Here is a 22,867-nt window from a genome sequence, read left to right as displayed (position 1 = left end):
TTGGAAGCCTTAAACCAGCTAGATTTGGACTGATTGTCTCATCAGGATATTAGAATTATTAAAGCTAGATTTACTTCTAGGGTTAAAGGAATGTAGCTGTCATTTTCTCTTTTACTTTGAGTCTAAGGATGCATCCAATGACAAAAATCCCTTTTCCTTTTACGTCCCCCTTTCAAGGCCATGTGGGCACAGCCCAGGAAGAGATATAAACCAAAAATCCTGACCCTGAAACTCTGCTTGCTGCAGAGCAAGGACATCAGGAAAAGCAGCACGAACCCAACAGAAGCATGCTAAAATTCACAAAGCGTGCCAGAGCTGGGAAAATACACGTGTAAAATATTGCAAACATCAGACCCTACAACTATGTTCAAATTGTAGAGATGATGTAAGAAAGCATGAAAATTTCCTTTTGTTTAATTAATTAAAACGGAGTATTTCTTTCCTCTTATTTAAACATCATCCCAAAGAACCTAAATGATGGTCTTCCAGTTCTTTAACAAAAATTTCTTGCTTCCGAACATTTATGAGCTATATATCTGATGTTTTTAGGAAAACACAGGAGACAGTCCAAAAGTTACAGCCCAGAAAGGAACAGTCATGCAGTAGCCGCGTAACTAGAGAATGAATTAGTCTCAGCTTTGTACGCTCTACTGATTATAGTACTTGTATTTTCAACAAACATGAAATAATTATTTATGTTTAGAATCCTGTAATATCACTAAGGTAACATATATGAATTAAGTTTATATGGGACATGGGCATGAATATCCAGATATGTGTATGTGGAAACATATATAGATATATACATAGCAAGGGGGATGGAAGGAGGGGAGAAGATTTGCAAAAGAAAGATTTGGCTGGATTTTTGTTACAGGTTCTAATCCATTTCATGTTGTTTTTAAGGCAGTGCTGTTTCTGCTGCCGAGTACAAGGAAAATAAATCCGTAAGGAATCTGAAGTTGCTCTGTATCTGAGCTGTTACTGCTAGGTGAACAACAAATGACAGTTTCTGCACTAAGAAAGTGCATTCTTTCACAAAGAAACAGCCAATGGCATTTTCATGTTATATCACCAGAGGTGGATGTGGTAGATTACTGTAGGAAGCAGCTTTCATAAGGGAGATGATCTGCATTTTCTCCTTGGCACATCAGTTTGTATTCTGACGAATCCAGTCATAAAGTGCTGTCACCTTAGTGTATACACCAGGACGATTGCGCCGAGCACATCCTTCACCCCAGCTCACAATGCCAGCGAGGTACCATCTATTTCCCTTTCCTGCGCAGGCCAAGGGACCTCCAGAATCTCCCTAAAACAAAGGGAGTTCGGCCATTAGTGTGCATGCACACACACGCACACAGAGCACTCTACCAAAAGTTAGGTTATTTAAGGACAGTAAATACCTGCCCCTCTCTTTCTCAAATTACAATTTAATATTAGAATCTTATTTCTGGATACAATGTACCCAGCGAGCTGTCAAATTTATTCAATTTATTTTAACTTATGGAAGTAGCATGCTAATCAACACAATGCAATGGCAAGAAGTTTAAAAAATTACTCATTGCTAATGTCCCATTATAGGATTCCTAAAGCAACTGATCACAGGCTGAGTGAGGAGAGGAGAAGACAGGGATGGGAAGTGGGAATTGTGCTACCATTTCACCACAAATTGTTCACAGGTTGAAGGCAGAACTCATACTGTCTATTAAATAGGAACAGAAAGATACCACACACCCCCAACAAAAAACCCAAACAAAATAAAAACAAAAACCAAACCAGGCACGATTAACTACTATCAGCAGTTTCATAATCAAGACTGTGTCTACATTCATAGAACGAGAAGAACAAAGCCTAAGGAATGCGCAAATAAGAACTCTTATTCAAAATAAGAATAAGAGATAAGAAAAGAAGCCAGAACAGTTGTTCTTCTCTCTCAGGCTGCTGTCATACTGGCAATTTTGATAATCCAAGAGGCTGATCTCCAAGTGACTTGAGAAAGCAGGCTCTGTACTCTGGCCAGTTACACAGCCAGTTCCAGAAGACCGAAGGGGCTGTATGCTGGTGGAGAGGAAGGATCCTAAAAAGAGGAACTAAGGCCAAAGAACAACCTAGAGTGATAAGAAAACAGAACCTGAAAGAGTAAATGTTTTATTTCTCACTGTAAGTGTCACATCCTCTAAAAGATGAAAGGTGTTTGGAAGCTTCACATAACCTGTGCAGTACATGCACAGCTTGTGTGTCCATAAAGAAATGAAACAAATCGGGATGCCCACAGGTCTGGTACTGTAGTAAAAGGATTTCAGGGTGCTGTGGGGATTTTCTGAACTGCCAACATCATTCCTCTCTAGCACTGCAGAGGAAATGTACTAGCAACTGAAAGGAAAGAAACAGCAAAGATGTTACTCAGACTAAGGACTTAGAGACCCAGAAGGCCAGCATGCTAGGACTCAAACACAGCGTATTATGTTAGAAACTGGATTGACCAATAAGGTATATAACTGAATTTGTTAAAATGTCCATGTAAAAATTCAAGGGCATTTCTTAAGCAACACATTTTTTGGAGGAATATTAAGCCTCTAAACCAACATGTTTTACAAAACAATTCCAAGGTCTAAGGTTATACATAAACTGCACATAAAGTTAACAAAAATAATTAACTGAATTGGAACTTAGAGACTGCAGGAAGATCCTGCAAATAGTCTATTGTGTATAAAGAAGTTTGACCGACTAAGATATACGATCTTGCGAAAATTATCCTATTACATTAAAATAGTAAAATTTATATATTACAGAAAGATTCTATTAAATTACCACAGTCTAAAATCAGTAAAACATTTCTCTCCCTTTACACAGTAATTGTTATAATGACCACGTTTGTAATTTTGAAAGTGGACATTCATCATAATAAGTTTAAATAGTGATAAAGTACACAACTAGTCTAACAACTGAGAAGGAGAAAGAAGACAGAGTCAAGACAGTTGAAGTACATCCAAAGAGCAGTTTCTGATTGTGTGTGCAAATAAACTAGGTCAAATAACTGATGATACCATGATGTAATCAAAACTTGTAATTATACACATGAATGAACATATGAAACTAAAAGGCAGCATTGCAACTGCTTTTACCAAACCTAGCTTACCTTTGTCTTTTGTATTTCTTTGTAACTGTAACAATACATTACTTATCATGCTGTTACAGTATTTTATTAATCATACACCCAGACATCAAAAAAACCTGAAAAAATCAACATGAATAGCAAAAATTGCAGATGGCCCTAACTTTATTCCCTTTTGCCTTACATCTCTGTTTTTTATAGGAAATGTAACTGTTGAAGAAGAAAAAGAATTCTTTTTGACAAATTTTACCGCTTCTCTTTGCAAAGCAACATTTCTCAAGAGATTCAGAGATTATCTATGCCAAATCTCCTTCCTTATTTTGGAGAGCCTTTAACTGCCATGGTAAATTAACCATACGCTCAAGACATCTCACTCTACTTCTAAGGAAAAAAGAAAAAACAAAAACAAACCCACCGAACTCTGAACAGTTTTCCAATGAAAAGAAATATTCATTTGTAGTTTCTCCACATGTTCCAGATTACCTGGCATGCATCAACGCCACCATTAAGATTCCCAGCACACAGCATACGTGATGTGATAAGATCATCATACAGTTTATTGCAAACACTTTGGTTAATTATTCTGACTCGAGCTTCCTGCAATGTTTTGGCAAGATGACCTAGAAAAAAACCAAATGGTATTGCCGATTTCTAACAGAGGTACCACTTGTCAAAACAAAAGAGAATTGCTCCAAACCCAAAATCTACCCATCTGATGGCAAGAGAGTAATTCCCCTCCCTTCATTTGCTGCCTGTCCTCAGTTTTTGAAAGCTGTTGTACACTACCCCCTAGACACAGAGGTCCCTATGCACCACCTTTCCATTTCCTTAGTCTTTATCCTTATGAGCATCTTCTGCTAGAAAGTAGTAAAAAAGCCCATGCAAAATATGAGTATAATACAAGATTCCACACAATGTGACTAATTTTGAATGCCATTTCAAATTATGCCCAAAGCTTTTTGTTGTTATTTGTGCTCCAAACATTGTCCAAGTTCTAGTAAATGAAATTTCTACATTCTTTTCCATCGTCTCACTTCTAGAGAAGGACCTGAGGAATGAAGCTGATGAGGGGCGGGAATAATTTAAAAAAATCAAGCCTGTAAGTCACAAGTGATGCTAAGAGCTTAATTCTGTACTATAGTATTGGCATAAGGTGTCATTGTGAACTAACTATCCCCAGTCATATTTTCGCTCAACAGCAAACATAACCTTTTCAATACCTGCATGATCAGAGGAAATACTGGGTTTTGGTTTGTTTGATCATTTGGTTCTGAAGGTGGGCTGGGAACAAAACAGGTAAGATAGATAGAAAAATATGGGTTTTTTTCACATACCATAATCCTGATTTTTAAATATTACTTACATCATTTTGTTAAAAAGCAAGACATTATAAGGCGGCATCAATTGTAAAGTCATTTGCAATTCATGAGGCTATTATGTTATTATCTAGATTTAAGTCTTTTTTAAGAAAGGCATATTAAGAAAGCCAGAATTACCATGAGTATGAAAAGGGGCACATTTTTGTAAATCTATGATCATTTGCTTTTCAGTGGTCTGCAACATCCAAGTGCATGTATTGGCACTTATCACCTGCCATCCAAGGAAATATTCAGAATTCACAGACTGTAGCTAAGAGGGTATTTTCTAACTTTTTATAGACCTGCTAAGTAAACCACAGGTATTTTTTCTTATGACTATAAATATTTCATTGTTAGAGTGCAAAATTAAGCCAAACTTGCAAGAAGTATATCCAGGAAATGAACATACTATTTTCTTTTATGGCTCCCCAGCCAGTTACATAGCAGACAGTTCCATAAACAAATACTCTAGAGGTGCTGGGTAAACAAATGGGCTGTACCAGCTCGTTGAAGAATACAGGCGTCTCCATTTCCAACAGGGCAATGTCGTAGTCTGAGATAGATTGGTCATACTGTGGGTGGACAATAATCCTTTTGATTGATCTCATAGCTACACGATTGCTCTTTTCATTAATAGTATGCAATCCCATATATGCGCTCCATCCCGATGGAACGGAGTATCTGTAAAGAGAATGTTTTTAGGACATCCCATTGGAAAGTAATACAGTGTCAGTTCACTCTGTTTTATCCACTTTTTGGTATTTGATGAGATTCATCAAATCCAAAGTGAATGTGGTAGGATACCACTTAGGAAGATAGATGCACTGTAGTCTCTGTCTCCTAAAACATTAAGTAATGGTTTTACTTACCATTTAGAAAATAATAATTTCTTGGAGCTATAAGACCAATTCCTTGCAATGCACCAGGCTTTGGAAGTCAAAGTGTATTATTGAAGTCTATTTCCTCCTTACCACACGTAGGAGGTGTGTCTTTTCAATTTACACAACCTAAACTGAACACTGATGAGTTTTACACTCCACTTATCAATAAATAGTCCTTTACTTGGGAGAAAAGGCCATAGCTTCTACTCAGAAAATCCCTGCCTTCTAAAAAAAAAAAAAAAAAAACAACCAACGGTGTTTACCCTAAATCTAACAAAACACTGTGTTTTATCATTCAGGATTCACTGGCAATGGAAGCAAAATAAATACTTCAGATACTTAGGACTTTTGAAGCCAGCAGAATACAGTATCAGGGGTTCATGTAGTGATATGTCACAGAGTTATACCCTGAATCAACTTATCTACATAAGGAACAGCTACTGCAGACTTTTGAAAGCAACACTGTAAGGTTATTCAACTGCAAATACTCTATGACAGTATACCTTCTTCATACCTCACAGAATCAGAATCCAGGAAGCAATGGGCAGCAGATATGAGCCACCTATTGGAAATAACAGATGCACCACATACATGGCCACGTGCTCCCATCTGTAAACTTGCTTGCCAAGGCCACTTCCCAGATCTTGCATCTTCACCCCCAACAATTCTGTTTTTCTTAAGCTGGTGTCTTCCACAAGCTAATAGAAATAATTAATAAAATAGTAACAAAAAACACAAGGTCATTTCACTTTGCTATGCTTAATATACACATTTTTATCCATAGACCTCAAAGGTGGTAGGCAAAAAAAGTATTTTCTTACTGTGCAACTGGCCAAAAGGCAAGGGTACTTGCCCATTTTCAGTGAATGGACAGGTCAGGAATAAACCAATCATCTCCTATCCTCCCTTACAGCTTTCTAAAGAGGTTAGTAACTCAAAAAGTCATTTAAGCACAATTCTAAGCCTGGTTGTTTCCAAAAGTTCACTTGGATAAAATCTCATATCTTTTCCCTCTTTACATACACAGCTCCTTGACTGCATTTAATTCAGCTCAAACAAGAACTAAGACCTACGAGCTTAACCTGGAAGTGTGCATTGCTTGAAGCAAGTCATCATAGACAGAATGCATCAGTAGATTGAAAATGAAACAGTGCAAAATTCAAGACAGGCGTTTTCATACAGATGTTATCAGGAGATTCGTTTTTTTAAACTCATATCTGATTTAATCAATTCTTAATTCAATAATGCTTGACCATAGCACAAATTCTTGACCCAGTCTCCCAAGTCATTAATTAATTTTCATATAAATGTTACCACACCACAGTTCATTTCATCAGATCCATCTGCACAGTCACTTTTCCCATCACACTCAGGATTTGGTTTCAGCAAGCATTTTCCATTGAGGCATTTGTATGCATACGGGGAGCAAATTTTGTAGGCTGAAATAAAAAAAGATAGTGTCACATGTTTGGAGCCATGGTTTCAAATGATTAAAAAAGCCGTGTGCGTTCAACCTACTCAGTGATGAAAGTTGTTCAAAGCTACACATTCCAGTCTGCTTGAAGTCATAGTCCGTACTGATGTAAACTGGTCCTTCTATGGAGAGGGGACAGGGGGAATATTCCACTCTGATTAGTGATCACACTAATTTCAGTCTCCCCTGTCCATAAGGAAAGACAGAAGAGCCTCCAACTGTCCTCACTCCCATTTTACTTAACTCTAAACTGAGCAAGCTAGGCTTGTCAGACCTGTTGTTTTACTTTCACCAGCACTACTGGTATTACAAATTATAAATCTTCACAGCAGATACCATCTGGAAGTCAACCTTTTTGTTTTTAAGTGAAAGTTGAGAAAATTGTGGAAGAACTTTATACCTCCCCCCAAGAAATTTTTGGCTAAGGTCTATCACAGTTTACTATGTGGGAATCCTGACAGATCTCAGCAATAGGCTTCCATTACCATCATTCTTATTATCAGTTGTTTACAGTTACCTCTAAACAGTAGGAGGGATTTCCCCTCCACCCCCCAGCAAAAAAAAGGACATACTCCTGGCTACCTCAAGGACCTAAGATTCAAAGCAAGGCAAAAATTATAAAGGCAAAATTCAACAAGTCACTAGGGAGACATTAGTAGTACCAGCAATGTCAATAACCATGGTGTAGCTACAGTAGGGAGACCATGCATGTGGCAAAGGGCAAAAGTCCCAAATTATTATGACTCTTTCCCTTACATTATTTGGTATTGATCCGGCAGCAGTTGAGGAAAAAGCACTCTTCTAACAGGACCGCCAGCAAGCTGTGGTTAAGTCATCTAACTAAAATCATTGTTATCTTGGATTTTATGTCATTAATTTCTTGTCTAGACTCTCCGAAGAATTAGGTATACTCTACATGTTTTGTCTTCACTATTATGAAACTTGTACTTTGTGCTATGAGAAAATATATAGAAATACTACATTTATCCATTAAAATAAGCATATTCGTGCTTCTGCCTTCCACCATCTTTTGAAAAATAGCTAAAAATATATACTTACGGCAGTTGTTTTCATCACTGTCCTCCTCACAGCTGTCATCATCTTTACAAGTCTTATACTGGTGCTTACACTTCCCATCACCACAGTTCAACGGTTCTGGATTACAACCTGAAGAAGAAAGGTCTGTAAATGCTTTATAATCCAAATAGCTGGCTAGCAGCCATGTGCTACGCTCCCTACCAGAGGTCACCTTGATGTTACTGTGCCATCTCTGCCAGACAGTATTCTACCTTGGTTTTGATAGCTTTCAGTGACAGAGAAACTTGTTGCATTATCTAACTTGTGCTGTGCTCTGACCTTGGATTACCTTCTGGTCACTCTTTCTGGCATCTCTTCATTGTTCCCTATCTTCTTTGATGCGCAGTGCCCAATTTGGATACAGTACTCTAGCTGAAACCTTCCCACTGGTGACTGGGAAGATCTTTTCAAACTCCTGTCTTACATCCTAGCGTGACACTTTAAAAAAACAAAACAAAACCAAAAAAACCCCACAAAACAAACAACAAAACACCAAACACAAAACACATACAGAAAATTGTATGACTTTCTGACTCTCAAGTCAGCTTTTGAGCCACTATCACTCCCCGCACATTTTTCAGCAGAAAAGCAACTTAGGTAATTGATTACCTAAGCTCAGATCTTGTCTTTACTGAATGGAATATAATTTTCTCCATATACATTCTCCAGCTTGTCAGGATCATTTATATATCCATCCCTCTTTCTGTTGTGTGGCAGTTTTTCAATTTCATAAGCATCTTCTCTAATCCATCATTTAGATCACTAACAAAAATGATGAGATGTCCCATACACAGTTACTGGCAGAATAACAATAAAAATATCTTTCCATTTTGGTAATGAGCCATTGGCAATCATTCTCTGGCAACAGTTTTCTGTATTTTTTTCTCACTGTGTTTCCTTTACTTACTGATAAGCTTGTCACACAAGACAGTGTCAAAGTACAACTTCTCCTCTATTTATCCTTTCACAGTAGAGAGCTAAAAATAAAAAACTCCATGCTGATTTTTAAATACTTTTTTAACTGTTTACAAATAGTTTAGTTTGACCACTTGTTGCTTAATTTTTTTTAAGCTTAACTTGTAAATATTGGTGTAAAATTCCCTTCTCATTTTTTCTGTTCTCACTCTTTAAAGAGCATTACACAACCTCTTCTCCAGACTTTTAGATCCTCACCCACATTCTTCATGTGATCTTAAAGATAGCCACCAATATTTTAGAGACAATTTCAGCCAGTCTCTAAACCTCCTAGAACAAACTGTTTACGGTACACAAACCAGAGGTAATTGCCCTACTGCAATCTGATTCATCATTACCATCTGAGCAGCTTTTCCAGCTTTCAGACTGATTGTTTGAAGGAATGCATGTTCTATCTGCACATCTAAGGACAAGCTAGAAATATAAGAAATTAATGGCCCTACAAATATTGTCACAGTCTAAATGCATTAATGCAGGACTGTACCCTGAAGAAGTATTAAAATGGCTATTAAAAACCGAGGCTAATGTTATTTATACACTAAACTGAATGTTCAAAAAGGAAATGCTATCTTACTTGGTATAATCTGCTGAAGATTTTTTTATCAAGCAGACTGAATTAAATGAATCAATATTCACCTAAATGGACTTAGAAAATTAAAATCACATTCACTGCCTCACTGTAAGGGTTGAACATGATTCAGCACAGATACATAATTACTACCAATAGTGAATACCTCTTCAGTTTGTTAAGGTAATATATTTTACACAGGAGCGTCTAAAGGCATGGGGGGAAATCAAAACTAGGCATTCTCCTTAGTATTATAACTACAAATTTCCTGACATCAAAATATTGTGGAAATTCATCTCTGTGCTACTACACTCCAACTTCATGTCTGATGTGAGTAAGTGTTTTATCAAAAACTTTTCAAAATTTAGCAATTCCATTACAAAACAGCCTTTCACCAATAATTTGTTTCACTTTCACTTAAACTAACAATTAGTATTGATACAAAGGTGTTCTCTTTGCAATATATCAAAAATGTTTGTTCTCTTCCACTTTTTCAGATGTGCCAGCAAAAAAACCCAGCCCCAGACATTGGCTTACACACACAGATAGATGATCTGTGGAAGAATAAGTAGCAAAAAAATTCCTGTTTCTGCCCAGGTCAAGTCAACTTAAAACGTTTTCCCGTTCTAGCACCACAGGCAAATTAACAGGTAAATGAGATTGAAGGACCAAACACGTACGCCCCACATTTATTTAATCATTTCTGATCTGGAGTCATTTAGTCCTCTTCACTGCCTTGCATGTGATGCCAGTGGGAGGAAAGCACACACTATGCAGCCAGCACTAGCTCGAAGGAAGAGTCTCTCTGTTCTCTTCACCATTTCCTGAAGTTGCGCAGCTGATGGCTGGCATTTGCTTTCCAGGTCAACTCTGAGAGCAGAGCCTGTGATTTTAATAACCATGCTTTGGTAGGCTCCCAACAATAGGAAGAAACTAACCTGATGTGGGTGGCTGCAGGTACTAAAGATATGGGAGAAAATGAATCTTTTTTTCTCTCTCTCTTGCTATTGCTACAGGCAAGGCTGTCATGGAAGACCAGTGCTATCAATACATTCTGCTCTCTCAGATAGCCCCCCTCAAATGCCTTTGCTGTATTGGCTTGGTTCTGACACATCACAGCTGATCTGCCCCTCCTGGTGAGTCTTAATACAGATCCTTAAGATTGTGGCTTAGCCATCTGCTTGCTGGCTCAGTGCTAGAAACACAGTAGAGCATGCAGAAAGTAAAGACTTTTACACGCAATAAAGTCTGGCGATTTTCTCTGTAGAAAAAGGTATTCTTAGACTTTGACTCATCTCTGAACTATTTTTGAAGCAGTAACCAGAGTAACCACAGGACACAGTGTAGTTTGTAACTTGTTCCAGTAGAAAGATACACACGCAGGTGGAAAAAGAAATTCCTGAAAATATCCGAGTCCTATGGAATGATTGACCACAAAATCTGCCACTTATTTCTAATGAAAGGCATGTAAAGCAAGAATCCATAGCAGAGATCTTAATACATAAATACTTCTAAGTCAGCAACGAACAGAACTACACTCAGTCAAGCAAGCTGAGGATCTGAAGAGGTTTCACAAACTGAACTGATCTCTTGAAATCACGGAAAACTTCCGCTACCTAAATGTTAATTGGGAAAAAGTAGTTGGTTGGCTTAGAAACAAAAAAAAAAAAAAAAAAAAGAGAGAATGTTTCTGGAAACTACTAAAGAGAAGGCATTTACAAAGAATATACTGCAGATGTATCTTTTCTAAGAAATATTACAAGTAAATATATATATTTTCTGAAAAACCTTGTTCCACCCTCTGGAAGTGCCTCCCCCCCCCCCAAAAAAAAAAAAAACAAAACAAAACAAAAAAAAACCCAAACAACCCTAACACTGCTCCTGAAGCGCAGAGACTGGGGAGTCAGGGAAGGTCTGTAAGAAACCCAGTCATATTTCTGGACCACCTGCTAGCAAGGGGTCCTCACTGACTCTCAGTGAAAACTTAAATAGCTTCTGTAAACCTGGAAGCTGATCGAGAGCATATTGAGTTGCGATTTTAAAGAAAAGACTGACTATTCATGGTTAACTCCTGTTAGCAGAAGAGTCATGCTTAGAGCCTCTCTGCCATACTATTTTCATGTTGCAACTTGGCTATTTTAAGATGTTAGAAAAATGCCAAATAATTAGACCTACAGAAATTGGGAAATTTTACTTTTACTTCCCATTTTTCAGAAGTGTCATTAAAAGTTAGAAAATAAGTACTAGCTTCTAAAAGCATCTTTTATCTAATTTTGTACATCTATTTGTTCAATTAAATACATAATAACATTTTAAACATCTCCCTCTTGCAATCAGGTTAAGAAAAAAAGGCAGGTCGATTTCTATGTAGTTGGTCCGTCAAGCATGGTTTCTCAAAGGTTTCTCCTTAAAAGTTAAAGTGCATTCTTATTCACTTACGATCTGTGTGACTGAAGGCTTTGTATTCAATATAAAACCCTCTGTGGGTGACCAGTTCATCAGAATGGAAGTTGATTGCAACAGAATAGCCATATTCTCTGTTTCTGTTGTTTTCTGAAAGACCTTTACAGTATCTAGCAAGGCAAAAGTGAGAATAATTAATTTCTAACCAAACTGACCGTTGCCATCCAGCTACCTCTCCTTTTACTGAAGGGTACCAATGCCAAAAAGCTTTAAAACAATACAATTACGATCAGCTATTTTTTAGCATTAAAACAGCCCAACAGAAGTATTAGAAGTATTAGAAAGTCTATTTACAAATGCCTTCCACTCCACAACTTTTCTGGGACTAGCAGACTTTAAAACAAAATACATCAAGATGATCAGTGTCAGAATCCACCTCATAAATACAAACCATTTCTAAGCGTGCTTGATTTCAGATTTCCCATTTGAGTTTGCAAATCCAAAAGGATACAAATTCAGTAATGGAGTCATATGGCCAAATCCAACAGATGTTGCTGGTCTCAATATGCTCCTTCCAAGAGACAAATCACTGAGTAGTGTTTTGTTGGTTTTTTTTTTTTGTTTGGTTGGGGTTTTTTTGTTTTTTGGGTTTTTTTCTTTTTTTTTTAAGCACATACATTGCAATTTGTCTTATTTACAGAAAACAATTACATTCACTGAAGAGTAAGTGGTATAGAAAATGAAACTTCAGGTGACACAAGCTCTTCACCCATGTCAAGACCACTGCCAGGAATTTACAGTTCAACTGCAGTTGCATAAAGTCCTCTATGTCATTGCTCCTAAGGGGAACAACAAAGTAAGTAAATGCCTAACACTACAGAAAAAGCAGGATGCTTAAATTAACGTGATGACAAATGTTCGGTACTAGGGCAGGATTAAGAACATTATTCTGCCAAAATTCAGTGGAAGCATGCCAATTCTTGTTGAAATGTATCTTTCGGCACTGGAAGTAGTGAGATGTTTTTTCTTAAGTACAGTATGTTGTGCAGAACATCAAAGTGCAAATTAATATGTCAGAAAATAGTGTATTTACTCACCTAACCCCATCAATTTCTAGCCAGTCTTTATCACATTTACTGGACCCTGGAGACTTCTCTTGAATTTGTATTATGAGGATTTTTAATGAGAGCTTGTAGCCAGGCAATGGTGCCTAAAAATCAAAGGATAAATATCCTGATGCAGATATCCACAAAATGAAAAGGCCTGTGCTTCTAAGATGGTAGATCTTGTTTTACTTATTATCAGATTGAAAATACTGCATTTTTTATGATGCACCTTTGAAGAACCAAAAAAACTTTGCTATTTTAAATATATAGAAGTCTTTTTAGACTGAACTTTGGCCAGACTGTGCCAGATAAAGGAGTGTAAGCCTTCCTACAGCCAGCACAAAGCACTATATCCGAGGTTCATGCTATGTTTGTACTGCCACATATACCTGTAGGTCAAATAAGAGATTTAAGATACCTATGGTGGCTAGTCACTCAACTGCATTAGCTATAACCTCTCTGTTTTAGAAAACCTTTTTCTTCCCTTTACTGATCATAGATGAGAGTTTTGTGCTCTAAGCTGCTAATAATTTTTGTTGAGCAGGTGAAAGGTAGAGACTGTTACCAACTCATAGACATGAAGAACATCCTTTTCCAGGGAAACTCAAAAAAGTAGTGAAATGCTTAATGGAGCAACAGATAAACACATCAGAAAGTTGGTGGAAATTATGAGCAGATTCCAAGTCCTGCCAAAGGGCTTGCTGGAAATCCAGAGCTGAATTTCTGAGCAACAGACGGTCCTGTTTCTGCAGGGTTCGGGGAAATACAGTGTGGTCTCCATCATATGAGGCATGATTTACATGATCATTTTTTCTTTCTGACATAGAAGCAAAGCCCTGATTATTAGCGATTTTCTCTGGTTGCTAGGAGTTGTCATCTTACCCATCACTTTCTTTCTGTCATGAATAATACTCAACCTTTTGGAAGCTGGCAATGTTTCCCTCCCATAGCTGGCACTTGTATATAGGACAGGAAAGAAATGGGTGCCTGAGAAGAAGTCAGGTGCAGTGGTCTTAGTATGTTTTCCCTTCATTTCACCCACACTGAAAGCTATTTCTCCCAATTTTATGTCTATATCACATAAAGCAAAGTCATCACTACTCAGAAGAGTTCCCAGCACTTACTCTGATGATCCAGCTGCAGTCAATGTTTGGTGGGTAGTAACTTGGGTAATAAGGGGAACTCAGTGTCCCATTCCAGGAAATATAATGACCACCACACACTGGGAGAGAAATATATCAACAAGGAACACAATTATCTCAGCTGGGCTAAAGTGCAGAGCCTACTTCACTTGCTAGGACCCTTCTCTACGTACAGAGTTAGAAGAATGGGTTTTGACAGTATTAAACTCAGGTTTTGCCTGTATTAACAGAAAATCATGTAACTTCCACTTCCCCATCACTCTGAATTTCTCTTATTTTTGGATCAAATTACAATTAAGGCTAAGTACAGAATACCTCTCACTGGAGGTTTTTTAAGAACGTTCTTTCACGATAAGCAGGAGCAGCAATTTAATGTGGACACAACGGACCTCCCCCTTCCAATTTACTGCTGACCTTTCTGTAGACATTTTCAAAAATTAAAAACCAATTAGCCCAATGAAGTGAAACCTCTGATTAATTTCATGTAAACCAGGAAGTTTGTGAGTTCCCAGTCTGAAAAATTCATGCCACATTTGAACGATATCTTTGAGGTTTTATTTTCTACCAAGAACTCTCCTAGATATCCAGTCCTTAGTGCTTTTGGTTTCCTTTAGGTAACATAGTAAATGCAAACATGAATATAACAGAAATTAAGACAATTTTTAAAATAGAAAAATGTTGTGGCAAAACCTGGGCTATATGTCATTTGGAGTGCCCATCTTCAGAACAATGAAGCAATTCTAATTTACAATGTGCATGGGATGAGTATTTGCATAAGCAGCATACACAGAGACATAAGCTGAAACGTGTAAGCTTTGGAGAAGCTTATCCACATGCTATCCCCTATGATTTGTTCCACAAGTTAAAAAATTGTCACTTGCTTAATTGTCAAAATTCTTTCACTTAGACCTTACCAAACAACTGACGCTAAACTTTCACTTACAAAGCCCTTACGTCTCTTGTAGAATACTCTGGTTTATTGTTATTCAAAATATTTCACTAATCACCCAGAACTCCCGCAAAGTTCGTAGTACTCCATAGGTTTGGAATATACTTCTTGGGTCTTGAATACACTTTTCATGTGCAGTTAACTACACTGAACAGTGCCTTCAGAAAAGGATCAAAGACATATTAGAAGTAAGTGTTTGCTCTTGTTTTCCATTTTCATTAAACACTCATTCCCTGAGCTGGGGATAGATTGCCAAAACTGATAAAAGTGCTGCTCTGCCACTGGGGCTATCTAGCTTTAGCTGGACATATAGTGCTTGTAGTGCTATCTAGCTGGCTGCTCCATTACCATTGCTCAGTGTTACCTGTGTAGTAAGAAAGAGTAATGTCTGGGAAAGATGGCTTGTGTAGTGATCAGGAAGACATAAAATCTCCCAGACCAAAGGATATTCTCTATTCTTTGTTTAGTTCTCAGACTTTTTTTTAAGTGGATCAGAATGACAATTCTCTGGCTTATATGCCAAACATTCCCTCCCCCCAGGTATGTTCAGGCAATATCAACTTCTTTAGAGGCAACAAGAGAAATAAGTGTGCTTATATCAGACGGTTGTTTTATTAATTACTTACTGATTTTAGGAATAGCTTGAAAGTGAGCTTTTAATATGTTGCTCTCTTCTCTTCGGTCCAGTGAGAAGGTAAGCAACATTACATTACTTGACGAAGTTAAACGTACAACAGGAGGAGTCCAGGCTCCAGGTCCACACCATCTGAAATATTACAAAAATTGCATTAAAAACATAAAAAATTCCCACATTCCAGTCATCTTTACTGACAAACTGGGCAGAAGTAACATTGATCTGTCCATCTGTGTTTCGGAAGTGTGCCTCTGGCTACCACTTCCCTTTTATTGTTCCACTCAAGTGATACTACACAAGACACTGAGTTTCCCAGCATTGAGGCTGAGTCACTCATGGTGAACATCACAGATACTCTTGCCTAACAGGTGCCCTGGAGTTTTCAGACCAATAGAAGCTTCAAAAAGGCAGTGCCAGATCATGTTATTTTAGCAGTGATAGTAGTACTGAGTAGTAGTTGGCAGCACTGAAAAGGCAACAAGTACCAGTGCAGCAGTGTTGTGCAGCAGTTATGCAACAAATAACAAGCCCAAAGCATTTACCAACTATTAACATTCAGCTTGGTTTCATGTCACAAAAGCTGTCACACAAGATGTGGAGCCCCATGCATGGCAATTATTTCTTCTTATTGTTGTTCTTTTGTTTAAACAATGATGAGTTAATTTATATCCTGAAGCTTGAATACTTACTATTGCTTGTAATTTGAGATGCTATTTCTTGCATCTATAAATTCACTCTTATATTTCTTCCATTTTGAAATCCACAGCATATTTTGTATTTCTTTTCATTAACTTACAAATCCACACATCAAAAATTTCTAACAGTGTTCTCTCTTTCTATACACAGCAAATTAAAAGATCAGACCTCACGATCAGAGAATATTTCCATCGCACCCCTCCATCAAGTTCTTTGACTTCTCACTGAGATCCAGAGTGGCAGCATTAAAATCAGATTTTTGAACCTTAAACCAAAAGTAGTCCTCTTCTACTTTTAGCAGGCTATTCCTTGCTCCCAATTCATCTGAGACACTAGATAATGGATCTGTGGTTTGCTTCTCTTTTTCAGACATTATTAATCTTTTTTATCATAATACCTGTCAAATCCTTTATAAAATGAACAATTTGAGTCCCCTCCCCACTGTCACATGGAAATCTTTCAGCATCTTGATCTTCTACCCAGTTGACAGCCTGGCTTATCTGCTAGCTGTGCCTTTCGTCACAGTATCATCAGCAAGACAAGCACATATGAGAAGAGTTATTACTGCAGTTTACAGAAACTGATGAGAATCTTTTTAGTCACTGTGTGCGGATAACATGTCCATACATGAAATTTGACTCTGAAGAGTGGGAGCAGTGTGGCCACTGAAGGTTACAAGAACATCTGATCTCACTTATGCAAATGGACTACACAGCGACTCTGGGGATGGAGCCTTCCCTAGACATAACACCCCTGTTATGAACAGGGATTTGCCTGTGACTGGACTGCTATAAAACGTGTGTTTTCTAAAAGTAATAGAATACAATACTATAAAAAAAAAAAAAGTCTGTATCTTTTTGAGTTGTGGCAGTAACTGCATGAAATTGAAACCAGTAAAAATTAGTCATAATGTAGAATAAAACCAACAGGAATTTATAATTTATTGGGGGGCAGAATAACATAGAAGATCTTCTTAAAGCCTTATACAAGATTTTTAATTAAGTTGTATTTGGAGTCTTACATTTTGGAAGCCTGTTTGATACCATTTTGACATCGTGACAGTTTCAGAGAGTTTCTGTACAGCTCAATAAAACATCTTTGTTCTGTACTACCATACCTTGTAATGATCTTGTTCTGCAGAGGAAGAAGGAAATCATATGCTGATAAGTGGTGTGATGCACAGCTCTCTGGCGTGACACCATGCAAAGTGACAACTACCAGTCTCACCACATAGTTAGAAGGAACTCGCAGCCTCCATTGATAAAAAGACTTTTTGGGATTCATCAGAGTTAGAGTCCTGTTGTTACCTGGCTTGGCATACAGGTCAAAGGATACTGCTATACAAAACAAGCTAGATCAGTGGCTGAAAAACTGTTAAGTTGAAAGATAAATTCAGTTATTGTGTAAAATTTTAGAAGAGGCAGAAACAATCGCCTACACGCACTTCTTGACTACTCTAATCTCCTCTTCCCTAACTTTTACAACTCTATTCCCTTTTCCTTACCAGGCTGCATCACCTTCTCCCCCTGTTCTGGCCAAGGAAGCACAACGCCTCACCACCATCTGCTCATCACACACTCAGCAAGCAGGAGGGGACTTGGCTGAAACTCCTACCATCTCTGCTTGAAACCTACTGCTTCCTTTGCCATTTTCTCTTCACCTCCCTCCATGCAATGAGAACACTAAGAATATGAAGCCAATCTTGAGGTGTGCTTGATGTGGAAAAACCAGGCAAAGGGAAATAAAGCTCTACAGTATTTGACTGATCACTAACTATGAATAACCAAAATTATCTAGTCACAAGGTAAATAAATTATGTATAATTTTATATAGTAGCTTTTTAAAAGATGCCAAGAAAAAGAGCCACAGCTCATTGCTATTCAGTGAGAACTATTACATTTCAATCATTCTAGTCAGAACATCAGAATAAAAGCTGTAAAGCATTTTCATCTCAGCCTTTATTTGAAGCACAGGCCAGGGAGATCCCTAGTCTGGTTTAGTTTGTAGGCCCTACAGATATAACTGGGAAACTGCCATTTTTATGTTACTGAATTTTCCCCCCCCCAAAGTGATATTAGTTGAGATTGAAGAATTATTACCTGATTTTAGCATCACATCATATTCTGTGGAATCTGAAACTGAAATTTAATAACTATCAGCTACACAAGCCAAAGACACAAACTGGAGAAAGAAAAATAGACAGAATAGGTATTAAATGACAGGTACATTGTTACCAAAAAGCTCCATTGTAACGAGATCAAAATCTTCCTCCACAAAAGAACTGAACATCTGAGCTGCTTGCTTACTACTGATTTCTTTTTGTTCCACTGGAGATAATTTTTTAAGAGAAGCAACCATATCTTGTGGTGCCCAGAATGTATTCCAGTAGTAAGCTCGAAGTCCAGAATCTCCTTCACTGTAGAGGGAAAAAACATGCATCATGAATGCTTTCCACTGGTCTGCATTTTTGGTTCACACAGTTTCACAGCCAGTTGAACTTGTGTGCAAAAGGTTGCAGCTGAACACGGTGGCACAAAGCTCTCTTGTTTAACAATTGCTTTTTCTATACAGTAGAAATACTTCAAAAATTTGCTGCTTAAACGGTAACACACTGAGGCTGAAAAGTACAGCTCATAGAAAATCCTTGCAATAATTCTTATGGAATTGGATGTTTCCATCCCTGCTGCATAATTATACTTTTAAGACCATATTACAGTTCTAGACACATTTTTCTTAATATTTTTATTGAGTCTTACACCATATGACAACATAATTTTATGCCCATACATTGATACAACATTCACACAATTCTTGTTAAAATAAATAATATGTATTTGTGCATACACAAAGTATTACTTACGTGATTCAAAGAGACAGTCCATCACACTCTTCCTTTCAAAATGGCCTATGGACTGACCTTTCAGAAGTTTTCAAAGCCTATCAGGATAATAGTAGCTATCTGCTCAATGTATTTACATTTCTCACCAGGACCTTAAGTAGAGTGCCCTGCCCAAAATTACACCTTTAAGTTTTATTTCAAGAAGTTAAAAAGGAAATTAATTTAAACAGACAAAACCAAAATAAGATTCTGCAAGTGGCAGAGAAAAAACCCTGCTGAACTGTGATTTCAAAAATGAAAAGTAGATGAATAGATTACAAAACAATCTGTAAACCAAGGCATGATTAATCAGACTTCATTTCCCTCACCGATTCTACAGGGCAAGACAGAAATCACGCTATTAGCTTAGCTCTTAGCTCACATACTTAAGTGCATTTCCACATTTTTCATTCCCTGTCATAGAGATCTGCATATTCTTCCAAATAATTAATTTAAAATGCATGAAAAAAGATAAGACAAACACAATTGAATATCTCAAATTTATACCACATGCTAGAAGGGAACCTACCTGAAAGCAGCCACTACAGACTTCAAGTAGTACTTTCCCAAGGAGGAAGACTCATATGACTCTGCAAACTGACAGTTAAATAATGGCAAAAGAAAATGTAAAAAGTATTACATTTTCATGTCAATATAATCTCTTATGCTATAAAGTATTTGTCTTATTTCTTCCTTTCCCCTTCCTCACCCCCTTCCCGTATTACAAGCACTATCCATCATTTTCACAAAATGTATCAAACAAGGATCATAAACGTACATTCATTTCCACCAAAAAAAGTTACTTATAAGTCACATCACATTTTAAGACCATAGATAACTCTTGATAATTAGCCATGAAAAAGAAACCTTTATGAATACATTTACATTTTTGTTTCAATCTTTAAATTCCCAGCATATAATCTGGACATGAGCAACTTGTATTGGCTATGCACAAATCAGCTTTGAGACACTAGATTACCTCTTTGGGGAAATGCAGTGCAACAAAGAACTGCTTTGTGTTTAAGGCTGTTGTTCACATGTACCCAGGGAACAGTATTGATCTCACAAATAGGAACTCACATAAGAAGTGCAAGAAAGCAAGTATTGTTGGGAGGGATAAGGGAAAACAAAACAAAACAAAAAGTTCAGCATTGAATTTGAGCTATAATTTAAAAAAAAAAAAAAATCAAAGAGAGAAATGTAGCAAGGAAGACTGTTTGAGTAAAGTAAAGCAAAGCAAAACAAAAACCACGCTCCTAATTCTTTTAGGAAGAATGATTTGTCCATAACCTTGAAACCCTCAGGTTTTATTACCTAGGAAATGTTGGCCCCACACACAGCCCCAGCTGTATAGTTAGATTCCTAAAGCTGTACACCGCCGAGGCATTTGTTAGCTTTAGACTTACTATTTTGAAGAAAAAAAAAAAAGTGACTCACTGTAGTCTTCTGCTCATTCCCAATCTGATTCTGTAATAAACATTTTTAAATTATTGCTATACTTATGTGGGAACTTACATAATTTTGGATTGCTTCTGCTTGCAGGAGGAATTTCTGTGACTTCGGATCATTGAGGTCATTTGTATAAGTCAAATTAGGAATTTCTACACTCCCGCCAATATAAATAAAGGAGAAAGCTGGAGCTGAGAAAGAAAAAGATAAAAAAATTAGCTCACTTAATAACATTACAGAAAAGCTTCTGGAACAAGAGGCTTGCAGAAGCATGTATTTGTCCTTCGCATTGGTAAGCACTAGTTCTTAAGAGAAACACGGAATAGTAGCCAGAGCGCTGAGCCAGTTCCATTGACAGAATAACGCCCAGAAGGAAAGAAGAGGGATGAGGTACAGATTCAGACAGGCATTTCTACTAGCAAGGTTTAATTGTTAAAATTCTATTTTTTGCATCACCATCCTCCTGGAGAGATACGATTTTAATGGCTCTAAGTTGAGATCTACAAAGGAGTGTACGTAAGTTAGGTACCCATTCTGTTTTGAAAAAGTGAATATAAGATAGACAGTTAATTGCTATAGGTTCTTGGGAAAGATGACAGTTATAATAACGATGGTATCCACAAGCAGAGACAAAAAATTTAGAGGTAAAATACATACCTTCATTAATCTTGTGCAACTATCAACCGCCAATTGTTATGCATTTTGTTACCTTAGCAAAGATATTAAGGAGAAGGGAAAGTCTCCTTTATACATGCATTACACGCTTAGAAGCTTAGTGCAGAGCTTTTCATACTAATCATTCACACAGTGCAAAACACCCATCCCATCCAGACCATGCTGGGGAGTAACACTTACAGAACAAATAGTGCAGGACTAGCACAGTTACTGTAACTATTAAAGAAAGTATAGGTAATATTCCTAGAAGCCATCTTCTCCAGAAACACAACCTCGTCCATTTGAAGAAACAGTACTTCTGACACAAGCCTTCTTGGTAGGGTGGGCAGTAGTGAATGCGTGGACTTTCCTAGAGAAAGACATGGGAAGGCATCAATTAGTAAGACAAAAAAAAGAAAAGCTATTGTACCGTATTTTAGTATATTTGCCCTTTTAGTTTTTAAAGAGGTTTAAATCGAGATAATATCTTTCACGTTATCAGCTATGTCACATATGAAACCCACATATTTCTCGGCTGCTTGTTTGTGGCATGCATTTCAAGCCATTTAAGTCGTGGAAAAATTGCTATTACTTTGGTTAGGAGCAATTTGCATATGAAGAGCAGAAGTCAATACACACCAGGGTGGGCAGAGAGATCATTTACCTTGTTCCTGCTGTAAAGCTTAGCTGGTGTCTCTTACCTGCCCTGCAGTCTGCTCAGAGTCGTATGGAGCTGGTATGGTATACACAGACACCCCGCTGGAGGGGAAAGCCCGTATCATGATGCCTTGAAAAATGCCTTCTGACAAACTTAAGAACAAAGTCCTAAATGAACCTCATTTCTTAAAGATAACCCAGAATAGCGTACTGCTCTCCCCACCATGCACACCAGGCTTCTCTCCTTTCGCCTTTGCCATACTGCTTGAAGCTGGAGCCAGCTGATCTGCAATCAAAGAAGGTGGGGAGGAAAAGTTACCGTCACTGTAACTCTTTGTTTCCCTAACTGGCTAAGTGGGATATGGATCCCATCGTCTGAAAACAGATCAGCTACCCACGTGTTTCAGAAATACAAGAATAGGAAAATTTATGACACAAAGCAAAGGACGTGCAAACAATTTACTTCTAATGAAAGCTTGCTGGAATCCACAGAAATATTTATGAGAGGAAGAAATGTCCAATTCCACAGACCACCTGAATTTTCCAGCCTCAAGCCAGTACAACAGAATAAACATAATTGCAAAACAATTCACGTTCACATTTCCTGTTTGGAACTAAAACCAGTTTTAAGTCAGCAAGCCAACAAGTTCAGCGTATTCTGCAGGTAAAATAAGAAAATCAAGGATGCGTGTGTGTGGAAATAACATTTATACGTGGGGAGAGAGAGACAGTACACACGCACAGAAAGAACAAAACCTGGAAAAACACAACAGACCCAAGAAACCTCAGCTCCAGAAAACAAAAAGGGAACAAACCAACCCCAACACCGATCACATGGAGCCTACACAAGGGAT

The 22,867-nt window shown here is 37.6% G+C and overlaps 1 protein-coding gene across 1 annotated transcript; it reads right to left on the bottom strand.

Annotated features, from left to right (window-relative positions):
* Positions 1 to 1,147: 1,147 nt before the first annotated feature.
* LOC104014127 (suppressor of tumorigenicity 14 protein-like) lies at positions 1,148 to 22,138 on the bottom strand. The gene is made up of 17 exons (XM_087757172.1): positions 22,058 to 22,138; positions 21,558 to 21,726; positions 20,769 to 20,893; positions 19,783 to 19,850; positions 18,610 to 18,791; positions 18,475 to 18,513; positions 17,493 to 17,709; positions 15,672 to 15,811; positions 14,079 to 14,176; positions 12,946 to 13,058; positions 11,885 to 12,018; positions 7,885 to 7,992; positions 6,671 to 6,790; positions 5,866 to 6,049; positions 4,880 to 5,151; positions 3,596 to 3,732; positions 1,148 to 1,306 (listed from the first exon to the last, which is right to left on the bottom strand). Exons 1-17 carry the CDS (start codon positions 22,136 to 22,138, stop codon positions 1,148 to 1,150), a joined length of 2,346 nt encoding a protein of 781 aa, XP_087613298.1.
* Positions 22,139 to 22,867: the final 729 nt, after the last annotated feature.

This window comes from Nipponia nippon, unplaced genomic scaffold, assembly GCF_047370975.1.
Source record: "Nipponia nippon isolate SJK-2023a ecotype South Korea unplaced genomic scaffold, ASM4737097v1 scaffold_2, whole genome shotgun sequence".
NCBI lineage: Eukaryota > Metazoa > Chordata > Aves > Pelecaniformes > Threskiornithidae > Nipponia > Nipponia nippon.
The sequence above is the reverse complement of the archived record's forward strand: the minus strand, read 5'-3'. Positions and strand labels throughout refer to the sequence as shown.